The 21,209-nt window shown below is 40.8% G+C and overlaps 1 protein-coding gene across 1 annotated transcript in view; it reads right to left on the reverse strand.

The window, feature by feature from the left end:
- Positions 1-1,405: 1,405 nt before the first annotated feature.
- Positions 1,406-21,209, reverse strand: part of RFX6 (regulatory factor X6) — a 50,743-nt gene continuing 30,939 nt past the window's right edge. Inside the window, exons 15-19 of the mRNA XM_073003321.2 lie at positions 19,438-19,560; positions 17,158-17,370; positions 16,317-16,826; positions 12,294-12,506; positions 1,406-10,261 (exon numbers count right to left, since the gene is read on the reverse strand). Coding sequence (XP_072859422.2) covers positions 10,083-10,261; positions 12,294-12,506; positions 16,317-16,826; positions 17,158-17,370; positions 19,438-19,560 — 1,238 coding nt within the window. The 3' untranslated portion in view covers positions 1,406-10,082. The remainder of the gene's footprint in view (positions 10,262-12,293; positions 12,507-16,316; positions 16,827-17,157; positions 17,371-19,437; positions 19,561-21,209) is intronic.

Below are 21,209 nucleotides of genomic sequence, written 5' to 3' on the forward strand. Positions count from 1 at the left end.
GCCCTACTTGTCTGGCTTCTGAAACTGAGCAGCTCTTTTTGAGAAAAGAGATAAAATGGTGCTTAAGGGAGACAGGGCTCTTGTGGGCAGACAGTGCAGGTGTAGACTAGGTGTAGCCATTCATACTTGCTCTTAAAGGGCACAAAGCTGATGAGTGACATTGTTCAGTCTTATGCAGGATGTTTCATGATCAGATCTACTCTAAAATGGAGATAAAGAAGAAAACAGTGTTTTGGGGGGATGAAGAGAAGGTGCAACCAAAATATCTGGATTTCTATCCACATACATTACAATCTCATTGTTAACTTTCATACACCGAGATGGGACATGTTATTCCCCCAGGGTCTGGTTTTCTTTTAGAATCCACTGTAGCTCAGAACAGTTCAAACATTATTTTGTATTATCTGATATATTTAAGAAATGGTTGATAGCAATAGCAATAGCAGCAGCAGCAATGTGTCATCAAGTCAGTTCTGACGTATGGCAACGCTTTCCAGGGATTTCTAGGTAGACAATACTCAGAAGTGGTTTACCATTCCCTTCTCCTGCGGGCAACCTGGGACTTGCCCAAATGCAAATAAATTCATATATAATTAAAATGAATGGCCCAGCCTTTTCTGGAAGCCCAGCTATAGTATGTGGTGTGCCTGCAACCCCATACCTGTCCAAGATACCTTGGTGCAAACTTCCCTGCTCTTCCCTACAGAGTGTTTGCCAATGTTTCCAAAGGGAAGAAAATTCAAGTGGAAGAAAACTTGAAGACTGTTACAAGCTTGTCAATGCAGTAATAGACGAACTGATGCCCAAAAATGCTCAGGATGTTTTAAAGCACTTTGTTCATCTAGTTTTTTCAATCTTGGGAAAAACAATTCCTAACATCTCTCACTTTTCATAGTGTTTCAAAACACTGTTCATGTCTTTTATATACATGTTGTTCACTTTCACGTTGTGACAAGTTTCCTCCCAATGTTTACAGGCTTTTAGTTGGAACTATAACTAACAATTTTGACAACTTGGACAAGTGGCTCTGTTTCCCACCCATCCAGCTGTAAGACTTGAGCATGAGCCAACACCAAGAAAAAGGGAAAACCTGAACTTGTCAGGTTGCCTTTCCAAGACAGGGAAAGTTTGTGATTTGGAGGAGAAGGAAGATGAAGACAAAGACAAAAAGGAGAATAGGATGAGGAATTTATTGCTGTATTTTCAAAGGCTTTCATGTCCAGGATCTGATGGTTGTTGTGGGTTTTCCGTGCTGTTTGGCCATATTCTTAAAGTTTTTCTTCCTAACGTTTCACCAGTCTCTGTGGCTGGCATCTTCAGAGGACAGGAGTCAGAACTCTGTCTGTGCTCTGGTGCAGTGTGTTGGATAGCTGAGTATTTATAGCTGTGGGATCAGCTTTTGTCCTTTTCAGGAGATTGGGTGATTATGGTGATCAGCATGTTTTTTGTTGCGGGTGTATTGTTATGATAAGGGGGAGAGATGATTCCTCAAAATCCACAAAGACTCAATCCCACTCAGGCCCAATATAAGTGCCATCAGCTCCCCAACATATGAATTAGCCAAATACTTAGCCACCCTCCTACAGACCCACATTGGACAAACCTCATCCTCTATGAAAGAGGACATTTCATAAGCAAGATCAGCACCCTTAAACTCAACCCTGGGACAGACTGATCAGCTTTGATGTAGTATCCCTATTCACCAAGGTACCGATAAAGGACACTCTGACACTCATCCAGCAGATCTTTCCAGAAGACATCAAGGCCCTTTTCCAACACTGCCTAAGGTCCAGCTACTTTCAGTGGGATAATGAGTTCTATGAACAGACAGATGGAGTGGCCATGGGGAGCCCCCTAAGCCCAGTTACAGCAAACTTCTACATGGAACATTTTGAAAAACAGGCCCTGGCTTTGGCACCCTTCGCACTCATAGTCTGGCTCCTATACGTGGATGACACCTTTGCAATTTGGAACCATGGTGAAGAAAAACTGGAAGAATTTCTAAACCATCTCAATAGCATCCACCCAAATATACAATTCACCATGGAAAAAGAAATAGAGAGCCAATTCCCGTTCTTAGATGTCATGGTCATACACAAAACTGACCTCCTATTTGGACACAAGGTCCTACAGGAACCCCACCCACACAGGCCTGTACATACACAAAAACTCCAATCCCACCCATGACAAAAAAGAGGCATAATCAAAACACTGGTAGACCATGCAAATTGGAACTGTGAAGCTCTGTTTCTCAGCACCAAACTCAACCATCTGAATTGGGCCTACAGGCAAATGGCTATTCCAAGAATGAAATCACAAGGGCCATCAAACCAAGACATCACCAAACTGAAGAGGAAAAACAGCCACCCACAAAGAAAGTATTTCTGCCATACAGCAAAGGAATTATGGACCGCATGGGGAAGGTTTTGAAAAAATACAACCTACAAACAGTATTCAGGCCCATCACAAAAATACAACAAATGTTGCGATCAGCAAAGGACAAAAGGAACCCCATCATCACTGCAGGAGTATACTGGATAGTTGCAGTTGTGGCCAGGTATATATTGGAACCACAAAATGCAGCATCCACACCAGAATCAAAGAGCATGAGATACACTACAGACTAAAACAACCGGAAAAATCAGCAGTAGCTGAACATGCCCTAAAACAAGCTGGACATTAAATTTTATTTCAAAATACTGAAGTACTGGACAGCATCAGCAATCATTATGTTAGACTGCACAGGGAAGCCATTGAAATCTGCAAACTCCAGCAGAGCTTCAACAAAAAGGAAGAAAGTTTAATACTCAGCAAAGCTTGGCTCCCAGCACTGAAAAATACAACCTGCAACTCCACCTAGTCCTTGACCAGTGATCACTGCACATAAAAAGCAAAGTGTGCTGCTTATATACAGTACTGTCCCATAGTGCTTCAAGCACTCTTTGGGTGGTTTATAAGTTAATTATGCAGGCTACACAATGCCCCCCCCAGCAAGCTGGGTACTCATTTTACTGACCTCGGAAGGATTGAAGGCTGAGTCAACCTTGAACCCAGGTTGTGAGCACAGTTTTGGCTGCAGTACAGCAGTTTAACCACTGTGCCACGAGGCACAGCTAATGATGCTCATCAATCACAGTGACAGATCATCTCTCCACCTTATCACAATAATACACCCACAACAAAAACATGCTGATAACCACAATCACCCAATCTCCTGAAAAGGACAAAAACTGATCCCACAGCTATAAATACTCAACTATCCAACAAACTACACCAGAGCACAGACAGAGTTCTGAATCCTGGCCTCTGAAGATACCGGCCACAGAGACTGGTGAAATGTTAGGAAGAAAAACCTTAAGAACATGGCCAAACATCCCGGAAACCCCACAACAACTATCAAATGTATTGTTGTTTATTTTCCTAACATTCATCAGTGGATTCACCTCTACATTTTGTTGTCCTCTAAATTGTGATGCCCTTCGGGCAAAGCCCTGGTTTTCAGCATCCCTGAATGTGATACTAAGGTTCAAATCATGCGTGCATTTGTATGAAATTAAAATGGATGGGTGCGCTTCAGTGCTGTGTAATACGCATATACACTATGCACAAAAATCACTGTGATGTTCCCTCCTCCTGTCATCAAAAATTTTCCTGTAGGTATCCTTGCTGGCCAATGGACTCAAAATGAAGGGGAGGTGGGTGTGGTTTAATGTGAAGAGAGATTGTGAACCCTTTTTTCTCTTTCTAGCAGACCTCCTCACAAGCGTCACTTCAGCTTCTCTCCTACATTTCCCCCAAATAGTGTTTACGTTCCACCATTCCAAATCTCTTAATTACATTCAATTAGTGTGATAGAAATTAAGAATGCCTCAACCTAGAGTCTGTGGGGAGCCACTTGTCCTGGATGTCTTCACCGCTGATGGTATATGGTATATGATGGCAATTGACTTCTCACACTCCGATGGGTGTCTTACTCTACACATGTTCGCATGGAGGTGTTATACGTTTGACTGTGTTTGGTAGGTACAAAATAGTCATATAGGCAAGCGGGGAGCAAAGTACTGAAGACTGTCATCCTACCAAAGCATTTTCAAAGGAACTGACATTTTAACATTTGTTCCCATTGATACATTTTTTTAGTTTAACTCCAACATGTGGGCAAGGGAAAAGAGAATTCCAGCACATCCATGTGCTAGTTGCTTTGCTCACGATGAGAGAAACATATGGAGCCTCTCCACTATACTGGGGACCCTGAAAAGCCAGGGTTGCTGACCGTGTGGAAAGTCTCCAAGTGTAGCAGAGAGTTTCATCTTCAGACTCTCCCTTTCCATATGAATCCCCTTTTAAATGCAGAAAAAATGACTAGTGACTAGGTACTGCTAGATCATTCTCCATGCCCACATGTTCAGATCAACCCTGTTCTGAATATCTGAATATGCCTATATACATGCACATAGAGCCAAACATCAAAAAGTGGGATCTACACTTGTGGGGATCTACACTTGTGGAAACCATCCAATTTTCCCCAAACAATCAGATTTTGTGATTCTCAAAAGGAAAGGAAATTGGATGGTGACAGCATGACGGTGGTCCATAGAAATGAGCAAACAGAAAATATCAATTTTAATGTCTAAGATAAATGCATTCTAAATGTCTTGACATTGTCTCTGTGATCTATTACATAGAGAATAAATATAATATAAGAATTCCTAGTTCACAGGGATGCTTAGAAATATCATTTCTGTCTCTATGTGCTTTCTGCATACAGTGGACCCTTGACTTACAGACGGCTTGACTTACAGACTTTTTGAGTTACAGACTTCTCTGGCCGCAAAATTTAGGTTTGACTTGCAGCCTGAGAATTGACTTACAGACAGAAAAAAACCAAAATGGAACAAAAACGGCCTGTTACGGGATTAATCGGTTTTCAATGCACTGTAGGTCGATGGAGACTTGACCTACAGACTTTTTGACTTGAGAACCGCCTTCCAATACGGATTAGGTTCTCAAGTCAAGACCCCACTGTACCTAGAACCACAGTTCTTTTCCAAATGCAGTACCAACAGCATGCAGTAGCATTGGGATGCACAGAAAAAATTAGCCTAGCTTCTGGATAATATCCTACCATTACAAGGTTTTCCTTCCAGGTATAAAATTCCATGAAAGCTCTGTAACTAATCTATCAGACTTCCAAATGAGATCTATGTTTACCTCCCAAAAACCAATCACCAAAGACAAGCTAATTTACAACATGTGGATGAGGCAAGCTTAAGCTAGGATAAACAGATGTCTTTACCTCCCAAAGGAGATCTGCTGTTAATGACATGCTGGCTATAACTTAACCTGAGCCTTAGTCCCTGCCCAGACTGTGTAGCACTTAGTCTAACCATCAAGAGACAAGGATAGATAGCTTAGGGGTTGATATATGTAGGAAAGAATCACTGAGTAGTGGAGACATGGCTAAGGAGAACCTTTGCTGAGCAGGTAGGTCTTGTAGAAGGCTTGTCCGGAAAAAGACACCAAGATGAGCAAGAAAGTACATGTATGAGGGGTAAGAGCAGGAGTGAGAAATCTCTACTTTTAATCTCACCTCACCTATTAAGGGACATTTATTCTCTCATTTACAGTGCCTCCATATCTAAATTAAATTATAATCATCATGGCTTCCTATATATGAGTGGCTCAGAAAAGGTATATAAAGTACTCCAAATCTAGTTATATGTTGAAGAGACGGCTATTTGATTCTTGCTTTCCTCAGAATTAGTACCATCTTCTAGTGGCTAGTCTGTATTTGTTTATATATTTTGTTATGTACTATATATATCTCACAGGACACGGAAAATGGCTTTGATTTTTAACCTGCCCTCCCAATGCAATTAAATTCCAAAAAGTGCAATAAATATTCATTTTACATTTCAGCCTCATGCATCAAAACAAATAGTCCCTTCATTTTTGATTCCTGGAAGGACTTCCTGTTTTGCGGCTCCACAGCTCTGTATAGGTCTATGTGCATCACTGTTTCTAGGTTGTTTTTTCTTTTCCTCTATCTTATGGTTTGATGAGAAGCTGGGTCTTTTGTATAGTAAGCCTTCTGAGTAAAGCTAAGGGTACAATGGGAAAAATACCATATTAACTTGCAACTCCTGCAAAGACATACAATACATGATGGAGACAAAAAGACTCTCAATATCAATCTCTTTTTAAATGCAGAATTTAACTATGCATCTATCTTTACTATAGCAACCAGGGCACCAGGGCAGTCTGAACATGTGGCTTGTTATTTGTTCAAGGATAATAATCAACTAAGCCAAGAGAATGGGGAAGCGGATTTTCCTGTTTCAACAGCTCACTAGAATCTTCTTGGTTTTCAATGTCATCTGTATATGTGTGAGTCTATTCTAAAATGCATTAGGACACTAAATAAACTGAGTGCTACAAATATAGTTATATAGCAGCTTGTTAAAATCAGTATTTCTCTCCTATCTTTATTTTGGCCATGGTATTATAGACAAGGATGTTCACTGGTTCAAGCCTTTTGCATCTCCTTTTGATACAAAGGCATTAGTCAATATGTCTGGATAATTAATTGAACTAATTACATGTATATTAATCTTGTTGAAATAGTTTCAGTCCTTGATATCTTGCTGTGTATGTTGTTAGCATAGTAGGTTGCAGTTGGAATAGGCCCATTTAAATCAATAAAATATATGAAGGCGTTGATGCCCCTAATCCCCATTGCTTGATCTAGTGCAATTTACTATACTAAGCAACAGGATTTTGGCCTGTGTCATGAAATAAGACTTCAGATGTTGCTCTGTGCTAGGTATACTTCTGTTCTTCAAAACATCTCTTTTTTAAAAAAAAATCTACTCATCTGTTAGTTCCTAACATTCCACCATATTCATCTATGTCTCAGTACATTGTACTGGCCACAACCTGGTAGCAAATATGAGGGTGTAAATCTTAAACTCAACCTAATCACGGTGCCCACAGTAATGTAGTGCTCTGGTGTGGTAGCCATTATAAGGCCCATTCCAAAAAAACCTAATTTAGCAATGGATTATCTTAACAACTCTAGGTCCATTGCCAACATTCCATTCCAGAGCAAGTTGAGTGAGAGAGTGGTAGCTGACCAGCTGCAGGTATTCTTGAGTGAAATGGATGGTCTAGATCCATTTCAATCAGGGTTCAGGCTACACCATGGGACTGAAATGGTATTGACCTCCCTGCAGCATGATCTCCTGGAAGAGGCAGACAGGGAAAGTGTAACACTGCTGGTCCTCCTGGATCTCTCTGAAGACTTTGATAACGTCAACCACGGTATCCTTCTGGGACAGCTATCAAGTTTGGGAATTGGGCACTCCATTTTATCTGTGGTTCCAGTCCATCCTTAAGGATGGTATAGCTTGGGGAGGCATCATCCAGCCTTGAGGACCTCCATAATGGGGTCCCACAGGGATCAGATACTTCATCTATGCTTTTTAATATCTATATTAAGTTGCTGGAGAAGTCATACAGAAAATTGTTCATAGTCATCTGTACATGGATGACACAGATCTACATCCTCTTCATCTGCAGATGATCTCGTGTGAGCCCTTGAGTGCTGCCTGGTGCCAATAATGTACTGGAAGAGGGCCAATCAAAATCCAGATAAAACTGAGATCCTGCTGTCAGGAGGATCATTGGACCAGTTAGAGGGATATTTATCTGATCTCAATTCCCCTTGAAGGACTGGGTTCACAGCTTGGGGCTAATCTTGGACCCAGTTCTATGGAGGTGCAAATATCTGCTGTTGCCAAGATTGACTTTTATCAACTTCAGTTGATTGCCCAGCTGTACCCTTACCTAGAGAAGAAATGCCCAACAACAGTGATTCAAGTGTTGGTAATATCTAAAATAGACTACTGCAACACTTTCTACAATGTATACATTTTGTCAATAAGATCATGTCATATGGGTATCTTAAATTATTGCATCAGTTTTCACTCCTCCTCCATCTGAATCAAATCTCACTGATAAATTTTGTGTATAGATTGAACAGATTAGGGGATAAAATGCACCTTTTGCCTATAGGAAACATTCTGTCTCTCTCCATATTCTGTCCTAACAGTAACTTATTGTCCACAATACAAATTATGCATCAGGACAATTAAGTGGTAAGGCACATCCTTTTCTTTCAGAACAACCCATGGTTTCTCATAATCTAAACAGTCAAAGGCTTGGCTGTAGTCATATCACACTTTAAAGTGACACTTTGCCCAATCCAACCCTGGACAATTTGGCCATCTAGCCTTACCCTTTCTTATTATTCAGCAGTTGATTCTGGTGGTTCACCTTCATAGGGACTAACAACTGATTTCTATTTAGCCATTTTAGAACCATATTATAAAATAAAATAAGTAATCTAATAAAGAAGATAGGAGGGCCTGGCATGCTCTGGTCCATGGGGTCACGAAGAGTTGGACACAACTAAATGACTAATTAATGACGAATCTAATAAAGGTATCATGTATTTATGTTCTAGCTGCTTCATATGTCCCTGTAGTTTTTAAGTTATCGTAAATATCTTTTTCCACATTTAAGTTCCATTAATGTTTACAGGAATTACTGAGCAATAGTGACAGATAAACTTTAACTTCACCATGTGTAAGTTATGTTAACATCACTCAAACAATGATAAAAGAACAAATGGGATTGTCACTCAATGGCATTTGAAATGAGCTCTTTACTGAGGAGATGAGAAAATATAAGATTGGCTTGAAACAATTAAAAAAACCAACAACCTTGTAAACATTTCCATAGAGGTAGAATACATGTTTTTGACAATCAGGTAGACAGAAATGCAAGTAAACGACTCTGCAGTTTGAATAAATAAAGATAATCACATCTATTAAATAATTCTTTGTTTTTATAAAACAAAACAGGTATGTAGGAGAGGCAGAATGACTTTCAGCAAGTAGACATCGGAAAAATGATTCCTCTGCAACCCATAAGAATCCGGCATTATTTTTTCTTGCTCTGAAGTGCAGGCATACTAGTTGTACTGCCAGTTGGGATGGCAGACAATAGAGGGTTTCAGTAGCTCAAAAAAGAAGAGAAAAAGACAACTCCAAACAATGCAGCTTGACATTGATTTAATCTAAGTTCATCCTATTTGATTCAGTGGGAATTTGTCCCAGGTAAGTGTGCAAATACTCTTCCATTTTATCAAAATGAAAAAAAGTTGTGTGGTTCTTGTGCAAAATTCAAAAAAAAAAAAGTTGGGTGATATCAAATTGAGCATTACACAGCGTTGGGGGGGAGGGACAGAAGAGTGCCTCCAAATAATCTTGGGTGCACACTGAAGCCAGGCTTGCTTGATTAATGTTAGTCTGCAGCCCTTTAGAATCAGCTCGAGGTAGCATATCTTACTTTGGGGCATTCCGGTTTCCTTGACTTGCAGACAGAGGGTTGCTTGCTATGCAGCCTCTTCATAGTATCAAAGCATGTAGCTTCTGTTTGACTGGAAACTAAGGTGGAAAGAAACATGACAAGTCCCATATTATAGAAGTTTGATGTTACATTTATTTTACCCACCAGGAAAAGACACAGTCAAGTTCAACAAAACTGAGACTATTTATTGCACAGTGGCTGGAGTAAGATGTTTCTTGTTTGATGCAGCCCTGCATTCTGGTTGTAGATACGGCCATAGGTAGCCATTTAGGATATTTTCCATGGTTCAGCCAAGAAAAGAAAAGAAAACAATCCATGTAGTCCTTGTGGAAATCTCAAGCTGATTCATTTTGGAACTAACTTTAAACAGACAGCCTGGTCTCAAAATTTAGCCATGTTTATTTTGGAAATGTTCTGTTTCATCCCATGGGCCAAACTCTGAAATGTCCAGTCCAATGAAGAGTTTTGCAGGACACAAGAGCTAGACTGTATGTGAAATTTTAATGGTCCAATAAAGGTGTGGTGTGTTTCCCCCTGCCCCTGATTTTCCAGTCCACGTTGCTAGAGGAGATTGTGTGTTAGCCACCAAGTACTGCACAGGAGAATGGAAAGTACGTTAGAAGAAAATGTACTGTAGTTACTTCTGTAACTCAGGTGCCACCCACACCAGCAGTTCCCATGAAGACAGTGTTGATCGGTGGTAAAGATGACAACATCTCACTATTGTCTTGTCCAGAAGAGTCCACTGTTTCCTGAGAAGGACACTGTCTAGGGTGCCCATACATGCATTGGGAGGAGGGGGCAGATATAACGGCCTGCATATCTGAACCTACAAAGAAAACATCATCAATTATACAACCATTTCTTAGTTTCTAGATGAAGAACAGAAAGAGAGAAGAGGTTTACATGGCACTGTACATATCATCCTTTGATCTGGAAGTCAATAGTACTACATCCTTGGATGAAAAGCTTGGACTAGCTACTTTTTTAAATTATAGCTCCCAGAATTCTCCAGCCAAGCATGGTCTCTGAGGTTCTGCGAGATGCAGTCTCCCAAAACAGTATTGTCAAGCTTTGTTCATATGCAAGGACTTGCTGTAATTCAGGGGCTGGCAAAATGTTTCCCACGAGACACTAGCAGACCTTTGTCATACCCTGGAAAATATTTTTCTCCCCACATGGTACATTGTGCTTCCTAAAACCCCAGGGCATGGTGGTGATGGTAGTACAAATTGCTATTTTTATATTTTGTCCCTCAAACCTGTTTCAGGGCAAAAAAAGGGGGCCTTTTTTGAAATGCAAACATCTGCTCTCAAGTGGCTGCCCACCGCGTATTTTGAAACTAGGATTTTCAAGCCTAAAAAAAAAAGTCCTGGTAGACCCAAAACTATATTTAAAAAAGGGAGGTGGGTGTAGGGTTTGCTATTTTGAGGGCAAAATATTTTAAGAGTGTTAGTTACAGTACATGGTCCACCAAGATTTGAGAGATGGCAAGAATGGATCCCCAAACATTTATACATCTCTTCTCTAATATTTGAATGGAGAGAAAAACATATTCTTCACCAGTTCAATGGGGGCAGAAATCAACCAACCACCACTGGCTTCAAAGATAACTGGGAAATCTGACAAGAGCACTACATCAGAAAAATAAAAGATGGCACCCAGGATCCTACTGGTGTATACATAAGATCTCCAAAACTTGGGTAGTTAATAAACAAGGTGATAGGGTACATCTCTGGTGCCTAGCTGGGCACATAACCAGGCATACAATCAAGACATGCCCAGACACCTCTTCCATTATCCACAATTAGCTGCAATAAGCAAACAAATAGGATTCTGGCCAACAGTTTTAAAAAAAGAGAGACGAAAAAAGAAGTTGCATTCATAGTACCATGGCCAGATGTATATCTAGAGCTCTCCAAGATCTGAGTCCAGCTTTTAATCTTCAAACATTACAATTTCTGTATACAAATGTGGTTTAAATGCTTCCAGTAAATACATTATGATATGTGCGTATTTATTACAGGAGTCTCAAACATGAGTCTCCAGTTGTTGCTGGACTTCAGCTACCAAAAGACTCAGTCAGCAATGTCAAGGGTGAGAGATTCTGGGAGTCCAAGACTGGGAGCCACTGGTCTGATGCTTAAATTATTTTTGCCCTTGCTGGCCCAGGCCTCTCACAGCATCTAACTGGTGTTAGTTTTAGAGTGCTATTCATTTTTAATTGCAATAGTAAACGTTTTAAATAGTGTGAAGTATTTATGTCTATGGAATGAGGCACACTATTTTTCATGGGCTAATCATTTTCTAAACATTGTTTCTTAACATGTAGCTCTGTGAAACAGACAATGCACATCCCTGTTCAACATATGAACAATTAATGCTTTGTAGAATGATTTGATCTGGACTTAAACCATTCTCACAGATTTTCTTAGCATGACACCCTGGCTGTTCAGTTTAAGCTAATTAATACAAATAACCACAGGGATTAAATGCAGTTTTCCACATAACATATAAGGTGGAGGGAGGGAGGGGCATGTTAATAACCTGATCAGGTTTGATTTACTGTGATTAACTTCTGAAGAGAAGCTTGTCAACATTCTAGGCAAAAAAATCCTAATTACAAAATGTATGGAGTGGACTATAGTCAGCCACTGGCAAAAGAAATTTAAACTCTAGCTGACCTCAACCCTGAACAGAATTGGGAAACGTTATTTCTTCTGATTACAACTTCCAGTATCCCCCCAACTACCATGGCCGCTGTGCTTCTAAGTATCCTGATGATGTCAGAAACATGGCCACAACTGCTGACAGTTTCTGGCCTATGGAGAATTGGTGCCACAGGTCTCCTTATTACTTACTTATTGGGTTCGGGCATGGTATTGAAGCATCTGGGAAGTACGATGCTCCTTGTTTCCTTCCAGTGTCCTCTAAGATGCTGAGTGGATCGTGAACATCACTGTATGGAGGCAGAGGTCGAATGCTGCTTATGCTGCTGATGACAGAAACATGCTGATCTACCATCGACCCAAGTCTGTGTGACTCTGTATAATTTATAGTATTCCCATAAAACCCTGTTGGCAGGAATTTAACAGTAAGTAAATAAAGTATTTATAACTCTATAAAATGTAGCTACGTAAGTGTTGTGCTCAGAGGACCTGGAGTTCTCAAATTATGGAGTAAAACACACAAATTCTTCAACCAGGAGACTATAGTTCCACATCTGCAAAGTTCTGCAGCTATAGAGAGTTGATGCTAGTATTTTGAAGAAGGTATACAGAATGGCCCTTCTGAGGGTGCTACTACACTGGAAAGCTGAACTGAATGATTTGGCATTGCTGCAATTTGATTTGCATCTTTTATTACATTTGAAATTGCAAGCAATGATAGGGAGTGCAGATTGATTCAGGGGTTCACCTTTTACACTGAATGCAATGTGATTTGCCTTTCAGCCCACAGCTCTCCCTTCTTTGCTTCCTTCCTTTGATCTCACTGCTGCTGATCATTTTATGGTTTGCTGTGAAGCCAGTTTCTCATTTAAAGCTTAACACTACTACATTTCTCAAAACCATTCTATAGAAAAAAGCATGGAAAGAACATCAAATGTACAAAGAGCAATTTTGTAAACTACATCATAATTCACACGTCAGAATGATTCCGTAATAAGGAACCACTATTTTCCCTTTCCCATCCATTACCCTTTCCCCTTACCTTCATGTAACACATGCAGGTAACTCATCTCTGGCCATATATCGTTTTAAACTATGGCATGATAAACTTTTGAAGTCCAATTTCAGACCTGTCAATTAACTAATTAACAGCAATAAACTTCTACTTCATAAAAGAGGCCTTTCCCCATAATCTGAAGCTTAGTGTGTTTGATAGGATTTAGGACTAGCACGTGACCCCCACATTAAAATCATGGTGTTTTGCTTTTGCATGTCCCCCCCACCAGACCTGAACATCAAGCCCCAACTGCCTACATCACTGAAACGTCACTTACATAACATACTGTATAATCCATATAAGATCTATATAAGAATGCATCACAACTAACAGCACAGGAAAAAGCCCATTCAATTTTTTGCAGCTTGAAAAAGTAGACACCTCTCAATGGCAAGAGGAAAAAAAGACTACTTTGGGAGCAAAAAAGGGTGGGTGGTATGCAAAACATAATAAAGTTGCCCTCCACTCCTCTCTAGGAGGAAACCAGGGGAATTTCTGAGCAGCAGCTTTTTTCTCAGAAAATAAAATTTGGAATGCTGGGGGCCTTGGAAGTGCTGTGGGTAAAAAAAATCCATGAGGGGCTTCTTGTAACCTCCAAGCTGGACATTGTCCACTCCACTCTACAATATCAAAGAGGAACACTGCAATGGTGGGGTGGGGTGGGTCAGAGAAAGAGAGAGAGAGAGAGAGAGAAGCCAGCAAGTTGGGTGTGAGTGATGCTGACCAAGCTGAAGGTAGCACCACCCTCATGCCTTCCTCCCTGCCAGTTGACACTTTGTGAGGCATGGATTGCGAAATCAAGTGCAGCAACAAAGTAAGCCATGGACCATAGCTGGCCGTTGTTGGTCTACTGTAAATAAAAGCTGTCTGAGGTCCACTTCAACCTATATTGTAGAGCTAACTGGCTTCTCCAGTTGTACTGCATTATCATGGCTCCCTTCCACAGATCTTTCAGCTACAGTTCATTCTATTCACATCATTAAAGATCATTATTAGACAAAAGTGGGAGAGGAGGAATAAATTGCTATATGGTAATAACTCTATCTACAACACTTACAAAACAGCCACTTGTTCTGGGCTGTGGATAGAATTCGGGGTCTAGAAATGAAAGACACAAACTTTTCATTCAGAAGATATATGGCTTCCAAGTAGTACAGTGGTGCCTCGCTTAACGAGTGCCCCATTTAATGATGAATCCGCATAGCGATGAGGTTTTTGTGATTGCAAAAGCGATCGCATTGCGATGTTTTAGATGGCCAGAAATCGTTTTTCGATGATCGGTAAGCGTTTCGCTTACCGATTTTCGCATAGCAATGTTTTAAAAACAGCTGATCGGCGGTTCCAAAATGGCCACCGGAAAAAAAATGGCTGCACGCAGTGTTTTTGCGCCCTTTCCTCGCTTACCAGGCAGCAAAAATGGCGGCCAGATTGAGGATTTCCGCATAGCAGTGAGTTTTTTCCCCATAGGAACGCATTAAATGTGTTTTAATGTGTTCCTATGGGTTTTTCCCCCCGCATAGCTACGAATCCGGCTAGCGACGATTTTTTCGGCACGGATTATCGTCGCTATGCGGGGCACTACTCTATACTGCTCACTGGGTAGTGCTGTACAAGTCGTTCTCTCAGCTCAACTTGTTTTACCCATCCTGTTTCAAATGGCTGTTGTCAGCCCTAAGAGAATGAAATGTTGCAAACTTCTTGGTTAATGTTGCACAATAAATTTGGAGGGAAAAATTCCAAACAGTAATGACAACAAAATTTGGTGTCAGATATGCATCCCTCAGTGGACTGAATTTTCAAATAAAGCTAATAGGTACAGCCAAAACACTTACACATTATCTCCAGTTTAAAAAACACACATCTGGGTCAGTTAAGAACTGTAACCCGTGCTACGTCCATTGAATACAAATGTGCTGCCCCTAAGATGACAGCTTGTGATGATGTATCTTCCCTCCCACAAAGCCATCATGTTTTCCCCCCTCTCTGCAACACACCTGCAAGCCTCCTAAGAACACACCTCTGGGGGGGGGGAGAATGACCAGCCTAGGGACTAGCAGTACTACCCCATACCATACCTCTGAGAGGACAGAGCATTGCTACATACTGGATTACCCATTTCAATGTGCACAGAAAATCCTTCCTTTCTAGTTGATCCCTGTAATTTCTATCTGGCCAGAATTTCCCCAGGCTTACATAGTGCAAACTGGAAGGAGGAGAACTGTGGTGCACAACTGTGCCAGGTGTTTGTTATATGCTCAGACATGCTCTGGTCAAATGTGAAAAAAAATCTGTGAAAACCACTTGTACCATCTCTCTCATCTGTGCAGCATTTTGCTATACAATTTTTGCCTCTTTTTTTAAAAAAAGATGAAAGAATAGGATAAAATTCAGCCCTTAAAACCACCTAGCAGAATTCAATGAAAGTTCACATTGTAAAGTGGATTATGTTTTGTGTTGATCCACACACTGAAGTTTAGGTAAAGACCATCTGAGTCTACCATGAGATATGTATTCAAAGAATTACTTGCTGATACCTAAATCCTAATAATGATGAAAATTAGGCCCTACTTTTAAACAATATGTTAGTAATTGTTCCCACTGTTCACCAGCTGCATTGTTTTCATTCTGTGATTCAATCTGCTGAAAAATTCAATCTGACTATCTGGCTTCAGTTAGACAGATGAAAGAGTGAAAGCAAATTTGCTGTTTGAAAATATTTCTGCACCACTTTCTTACAAAGTCTTGAATATGTAAGTAAATTGTAAATATAGGAGCAGCAGGCTGGTTGGGCTGCTAGAAGATACCAGTATCTGCCAATTTGAGTGATGCAGTGTGAAGGGAGACCTGATATCCAACTCCCATTTCACAGGGCAATGAATCCACTCCGAGTTTTCATCTGATTCTACAGGAACTGAACATGACACTGAACTCTAGCTCCAAAACAAGTCCAGCACCATGGACAGTTCCTGTAATGTTTAGGCTATTTAAAAAACCCCAAGAGGAATTCACTACCCACAACACAATCAGAATCAATGGCCTCAATGGGGCAGGAATGAGAAGGCAAAAAGCAGAGATGTAGCACCCTGTAGATATGTGTCTGGAACAACTACGGCTGAGCATCAAGGGAAATAAAATTGATCTCTAGAAAGTTTCAATACCATTGGAAGCAGTTGAGGAATATGGAGATGCTTGGCAAGAATTTGCTGCAGAATTGTTCATGAAGTTGTAGCCTCCGCTGTTCAAAAACTGCATGCCGTGTGTCTCTGGCACAGTCGAAGAGGGTCCATAGTTTGTCCTAGCACTGTATGGAGACACAGCACAGCTGCTACTGAAGTAGTTTCTGGGGAAGCGCTGCTGCTCATCTGTGCTCATAAAGTGGCTGGGTTCTGTCCGGTATTGATAGACGCCAGAAGACGGCTGACTCTGCGTCCTGAAGACAGCTGGGTAATTGGCACTGATTCCATAGAAGTTTTGATTAGTTTGTGGCAGAGCCTGGTAAAGGGGCTCTGAATATGAAGAACAGTGGGAGTGCACAGACAACGGTGGATCTGCACTCGGGGGCCTCCCGGCCATCGGTCCCTGGTTGATTACGCTTCCTCGGCTGATCATGGCTGGAGAAATGGGTGGAGTCATGAGATGGGCAGCACTCTGAGGAAGCTCCATTTGAGCTGGGAAAACAAAGAGCAGCAGGAGGGAAAACGTTAGGTTGAACTCATATACTGACTTTTCCCCCCTCCAAAACCAACTAAACGGGAAATAGTCTTGAATCCTGATGTGTTGTTTTCACCTATGATCTTTTCAATGTCACTATATACATACTGTGATTCCCAACCTTGAGTAACCCAGGTTCTTGGACTGCAACTCTCAGAAGGCTTCACTACTAGCTGTGCTGGTTGAGAGATGCAGACCAAGAACACCAGGGTTGCCCAAGGCTGAGGACCTCTGCACTAGAAGAAGAAAAGAGAAAGGAAAGGGGTGGAGGAGCAGTTTGTTTCCTACCTGTCAGCTGCATGTTCTCATTATTCCCTGGGGGGAGTAGGTTCAGAGCAGAAGGTGTGCCACTGTGTTGATTGGCTGACAAAGGGAAGTAGCCTTGCTGCTCCACAAGACATTCATTTTTCACTGAAGCATCACTAGATGTTGTATCAACCTTGTTGCGATTGGCTAGGAAACACGAGCTTGGGGATGCAGTAAAAGCAGCTTTGCTCGCATCTGGAGAAAAGAGAACAGGATCAGTGACCAATAAAAGTGGCCATGGTATATATTTTACACCAGAGATAGGGGAAATTGTTTTTTGAACACAACACTTAAGAGTACCTCAAATGTTAACATCTCAGAAAGACAGATAGATAAGACACATAGGAGAAGTTATTGGATACTCAGCCAAAACCAGTTGGTATAGTATAGGAAAACACCTCACATTACAACTGTGATGGAGCAGCTACTTCCAGTGCAATGCAGAAACCACTAACAGAGACCCTCAGAGAAGATGCACCGAGAAGCAGAATGCAACTTAGGAACTGATGGTGACCGGTAGTCAAACATAAAGGCAGCTATTGACCTTTTAAAGGAGCTTTAAAATTATTTAGTACTTTTTCTTTGTAACATGTATTCATCTTCAATAAAATGGTGCACATTGATTGATCTGTACCAGTTTTTTACTTTCTGTAGCAGGGTTTTGTTTTTTTAACAATTTGTGACCAGTGTAGAAAGAGAACAAACTCTTCTCTATGAGCTGTTAGATTTCTCTTCAAGGAAAGAAAGAGCTGAGACCAGTAGCTTCACAATCAGAAATGGAACTGCCTTAAGAATGGAAGAGTGTATGACCTTCTGATGTTATTTTACAACTAGCTGCAAATCAGCTTGCTTTGTTTGACATCTGGTCATTAGGAGGAAACAATGGACTCTGTTTCTGTGTTGACCGTACAAACAAAGCAGCTTTGGAGAATGAATCTCTGCAGCAATAACATTATATCACCTGCCCATCTTGTCTGTTTTTGCTGTAAGAGTACCATACAATGGGTACTCACAATGGGAAATGAAGCGCAAGGAGAGGTTTTTAGTGGAGGAAGACAGGCAACTGATTTGGATGCGACACAACATGATTGCTTGAAGCACTGCTGCATTCTAAGTCATAATGGTGACTGTGATGCCCTGCCTCAAGAAGAAGAAGAACCTGAGCATCATTTAGATCAGTCATAAAACCTTTTTAGAGATGATGAATCAGAGAGTGCATATTAGGCTGACCCGTTTTAATGCGATTTTACACTACACATATCTCTATAATCTAGCACAATCTTTAAAATGTTTGTGTTCAGTTCAATGACACACATGGTAGATTCAGATGAGGTTTTTATTGTGCAGGATTTCCTTGCTTGTGGATATTTTATAATAAAAATAATGTGTTGTCAAGTCAATTCTGACTTAATGGTGACACTTTTCAGAGTTTTCCAGGTAGAGCGTACTCAGATGTCGTTCACCATTCCCATCTTCTGAAGGTGCCCTGGGTCTGTGTCAGTTCCTCAAGGCCACACAGGCTGGCTTTTCTCTATGAAGCCATAAATGGGAACTGAACTCCTAACATCTGGCTCTGCAACCAGATACCTTGGCCACTGAACTATCCGGTCACCTTGGATATTTTACAGATAGTCCAAATTGTTTTGTCTTCTACTGATAGCCTCTCTGTATTGTCTCATAGCATTTCCCCCCTAATGCAGCAACTCTATTAAAGAGAAAAAGATGGAGAAGCTGCAGACTGCCTTCCAAAATACAAGGACCAGGAATCCACCACATGAAAGCACCTGAAGCCGAGGATAAAAGATTACAGCTTTAATGTTTCGTGATCCCTCTCAATCAATATTCCCTGCAATTTTCAGCCTCACTAGGTGGGGCTCCACCCGTCTTGCAAGCGATTCTGCCCCTCCCCCATGCAATTCTGCCCCCACACGCATGGGGTTCTGTCACGACTGGAACCAAAGGGGCTGGAAATGCTCACTGTAGGTGCACAGAGGAGGAGAAAAGCTGCTCAGAGCAGGACAGAGTTGCCCACGCTTCTGTAGTCGCGCACCTTAGAAGGAACCTTGCTCTCAATACTTTGAGATGGCAGGGCTGAGAGATTTAAATTAGTGAATCAGGATACCTGTGTATTAGGCACAAGAGAATGAGATAATCAACACTATAAAATATAAAATTTAATTATTTTCCAAGGAATCCATTTTTCTACCTGTGCTTAACTTTTATAAAGAATGTGTAGGCTCTAAAACTACCAATCCCAATTACCTAGATTCTTCATATATTTGTCCAATAAATTCTGAAGTTCTTGTTCTTTGTCATTGTTGAACTGGGTCTCCATGGCAAGCAAGATGTATTCATCTAAAAGCATGCGGATCAGATGAAATGAACCTTACAGGGGGAGAGAAGTGGAGAGAGTGTGTATGTTAAGCTGGCAAAGTTATCTTGGTGACCATCTCTCAACACTTTACAAGAAGCAAGTGAAACAAACAAATAATTGTTGGACTTTCAGTGACCTCCCAAGACCAACAAGGAGCAGTGCTTAACTTCTCCTTCTAATCTTGCTTTGCACTGGCCCACCTAGTTCAATATGTTTACTGTCCTGTAGGTTATTTGGCCGCTAATGACATCAAAGTACAACACTGATGAAAGTGAGATAGGCTTTAGACTTGAAGAGGGCATACACTGGAGTCAGATAAAGCTGCTAGCAGGAGTCTGAGTTTATTTATTTATTTATTTATTTTCGCAACTGGGTTTTCTCTTGTATTAAGCCACCAGAAAGCAGTTGATGAAATCTTGTTAGCCTTAAGTCTATTACAAATGGAGTCAACTGCCATGAAATTGGGATTCAACACCTCTCTCTCTCTCTCTCTCTCTCTCTCTCTCTCTCTCTCTCACACACACACACACACACACACACACACACACACACACACACACACACACACACACACACACCCATATAAACAGGCTCAAATATTGTTGGCATGACTACATCAGCAGAAGGCTGATGACATCAGCAGCAGGAGTGATTTTAACAAACCAAAAATTTACTACTTATGTCCTGAGGCTGCCACGGTTCATGTGCAATCCCTTTCATTGTGAAAAAGCCATGGGATCTGTGGAATGGGAGTGAAAACTGTGAAGATTGCTGCCAGTTGGATAAAATTACCAGTAGTGCTGATTTGCAAAATATTAACAGTCCAGTGGCCCCAATGGCTTCAACACACTAAAAGGAATCTCTGGGAGCCAGAAGTAGGAAGTGTTTTATCTCCAAAAATCACCCTCGCTTAGGATATCATTAGCTTTTACTAGGCATAGTTACACCATCAGGATTTCAGCCATAGATTATAAAGGGAAAGGTACCTTTTCAAAAAAGGTTGTCCTGAGTCTACACTAAACATCATCCACTATTCATAAACCCATGGAAAAAAAAACTGAGTGACTCATGACAACCTGAGGTGTATACATTCAGATAATTCAAATACGTTCAGATAAATTTAACCACATCTCACTTAGATATTATATAGTTTTTTTTAATCTGTGCATTTCAGTGGAAGACATATAAAGCTACTGCCAAAATCCCAAACATTAAATAAAGGAAAGCTTTCAAGGTATCAAGAAACACATGCTTCTGTTTGAATGGTGTTAAAAAAATGCTGAGAATCTCAAAACCAAAATATTTTTCCCCATAAAACAGAAAAAAGCAAACCCACCCATAATTATTTCAACCACATGGGCAAACATGAGAGTTTAATTTGATCTTTGGCATAGCACAGCCTAGCATTAAAATTTAATCTGAATGCCATATATCAGGTCTACAAAAGAGAATGCCATCATACCCAGCACTACTCTCATCATTAAACAACCACAATTAGCCTAGATTGCTATGGCTAGTCTCAACTAGAAAGAAGAACTAGTGAATGAATTGCTGAATGGTATGTCAATGAATATGCAAACCCTTCTGAGTCAATGGCTCTACTATAACTGGGGACTAGCAAGAGGATACATCTTCCATATCTAGAGGGAATTGACTGTCG

The sequence above is a fragment of the Pogona vitticeps genome, chromosome 1 (assembly GCF_051106095.1).
Source record: "Pogona vitticeps strain Pit_001003342236 chromosome 1, PviZW2.1, whole genome shotgun sequence".
In the NCBI taxonomy this organism is placed as follows: domain Eukaryota; kingdom Metazoa; phylum Chordata; class Lepidosauria; order Squamata; family Agamidae; genus Pogona; species Pogona vitticeps.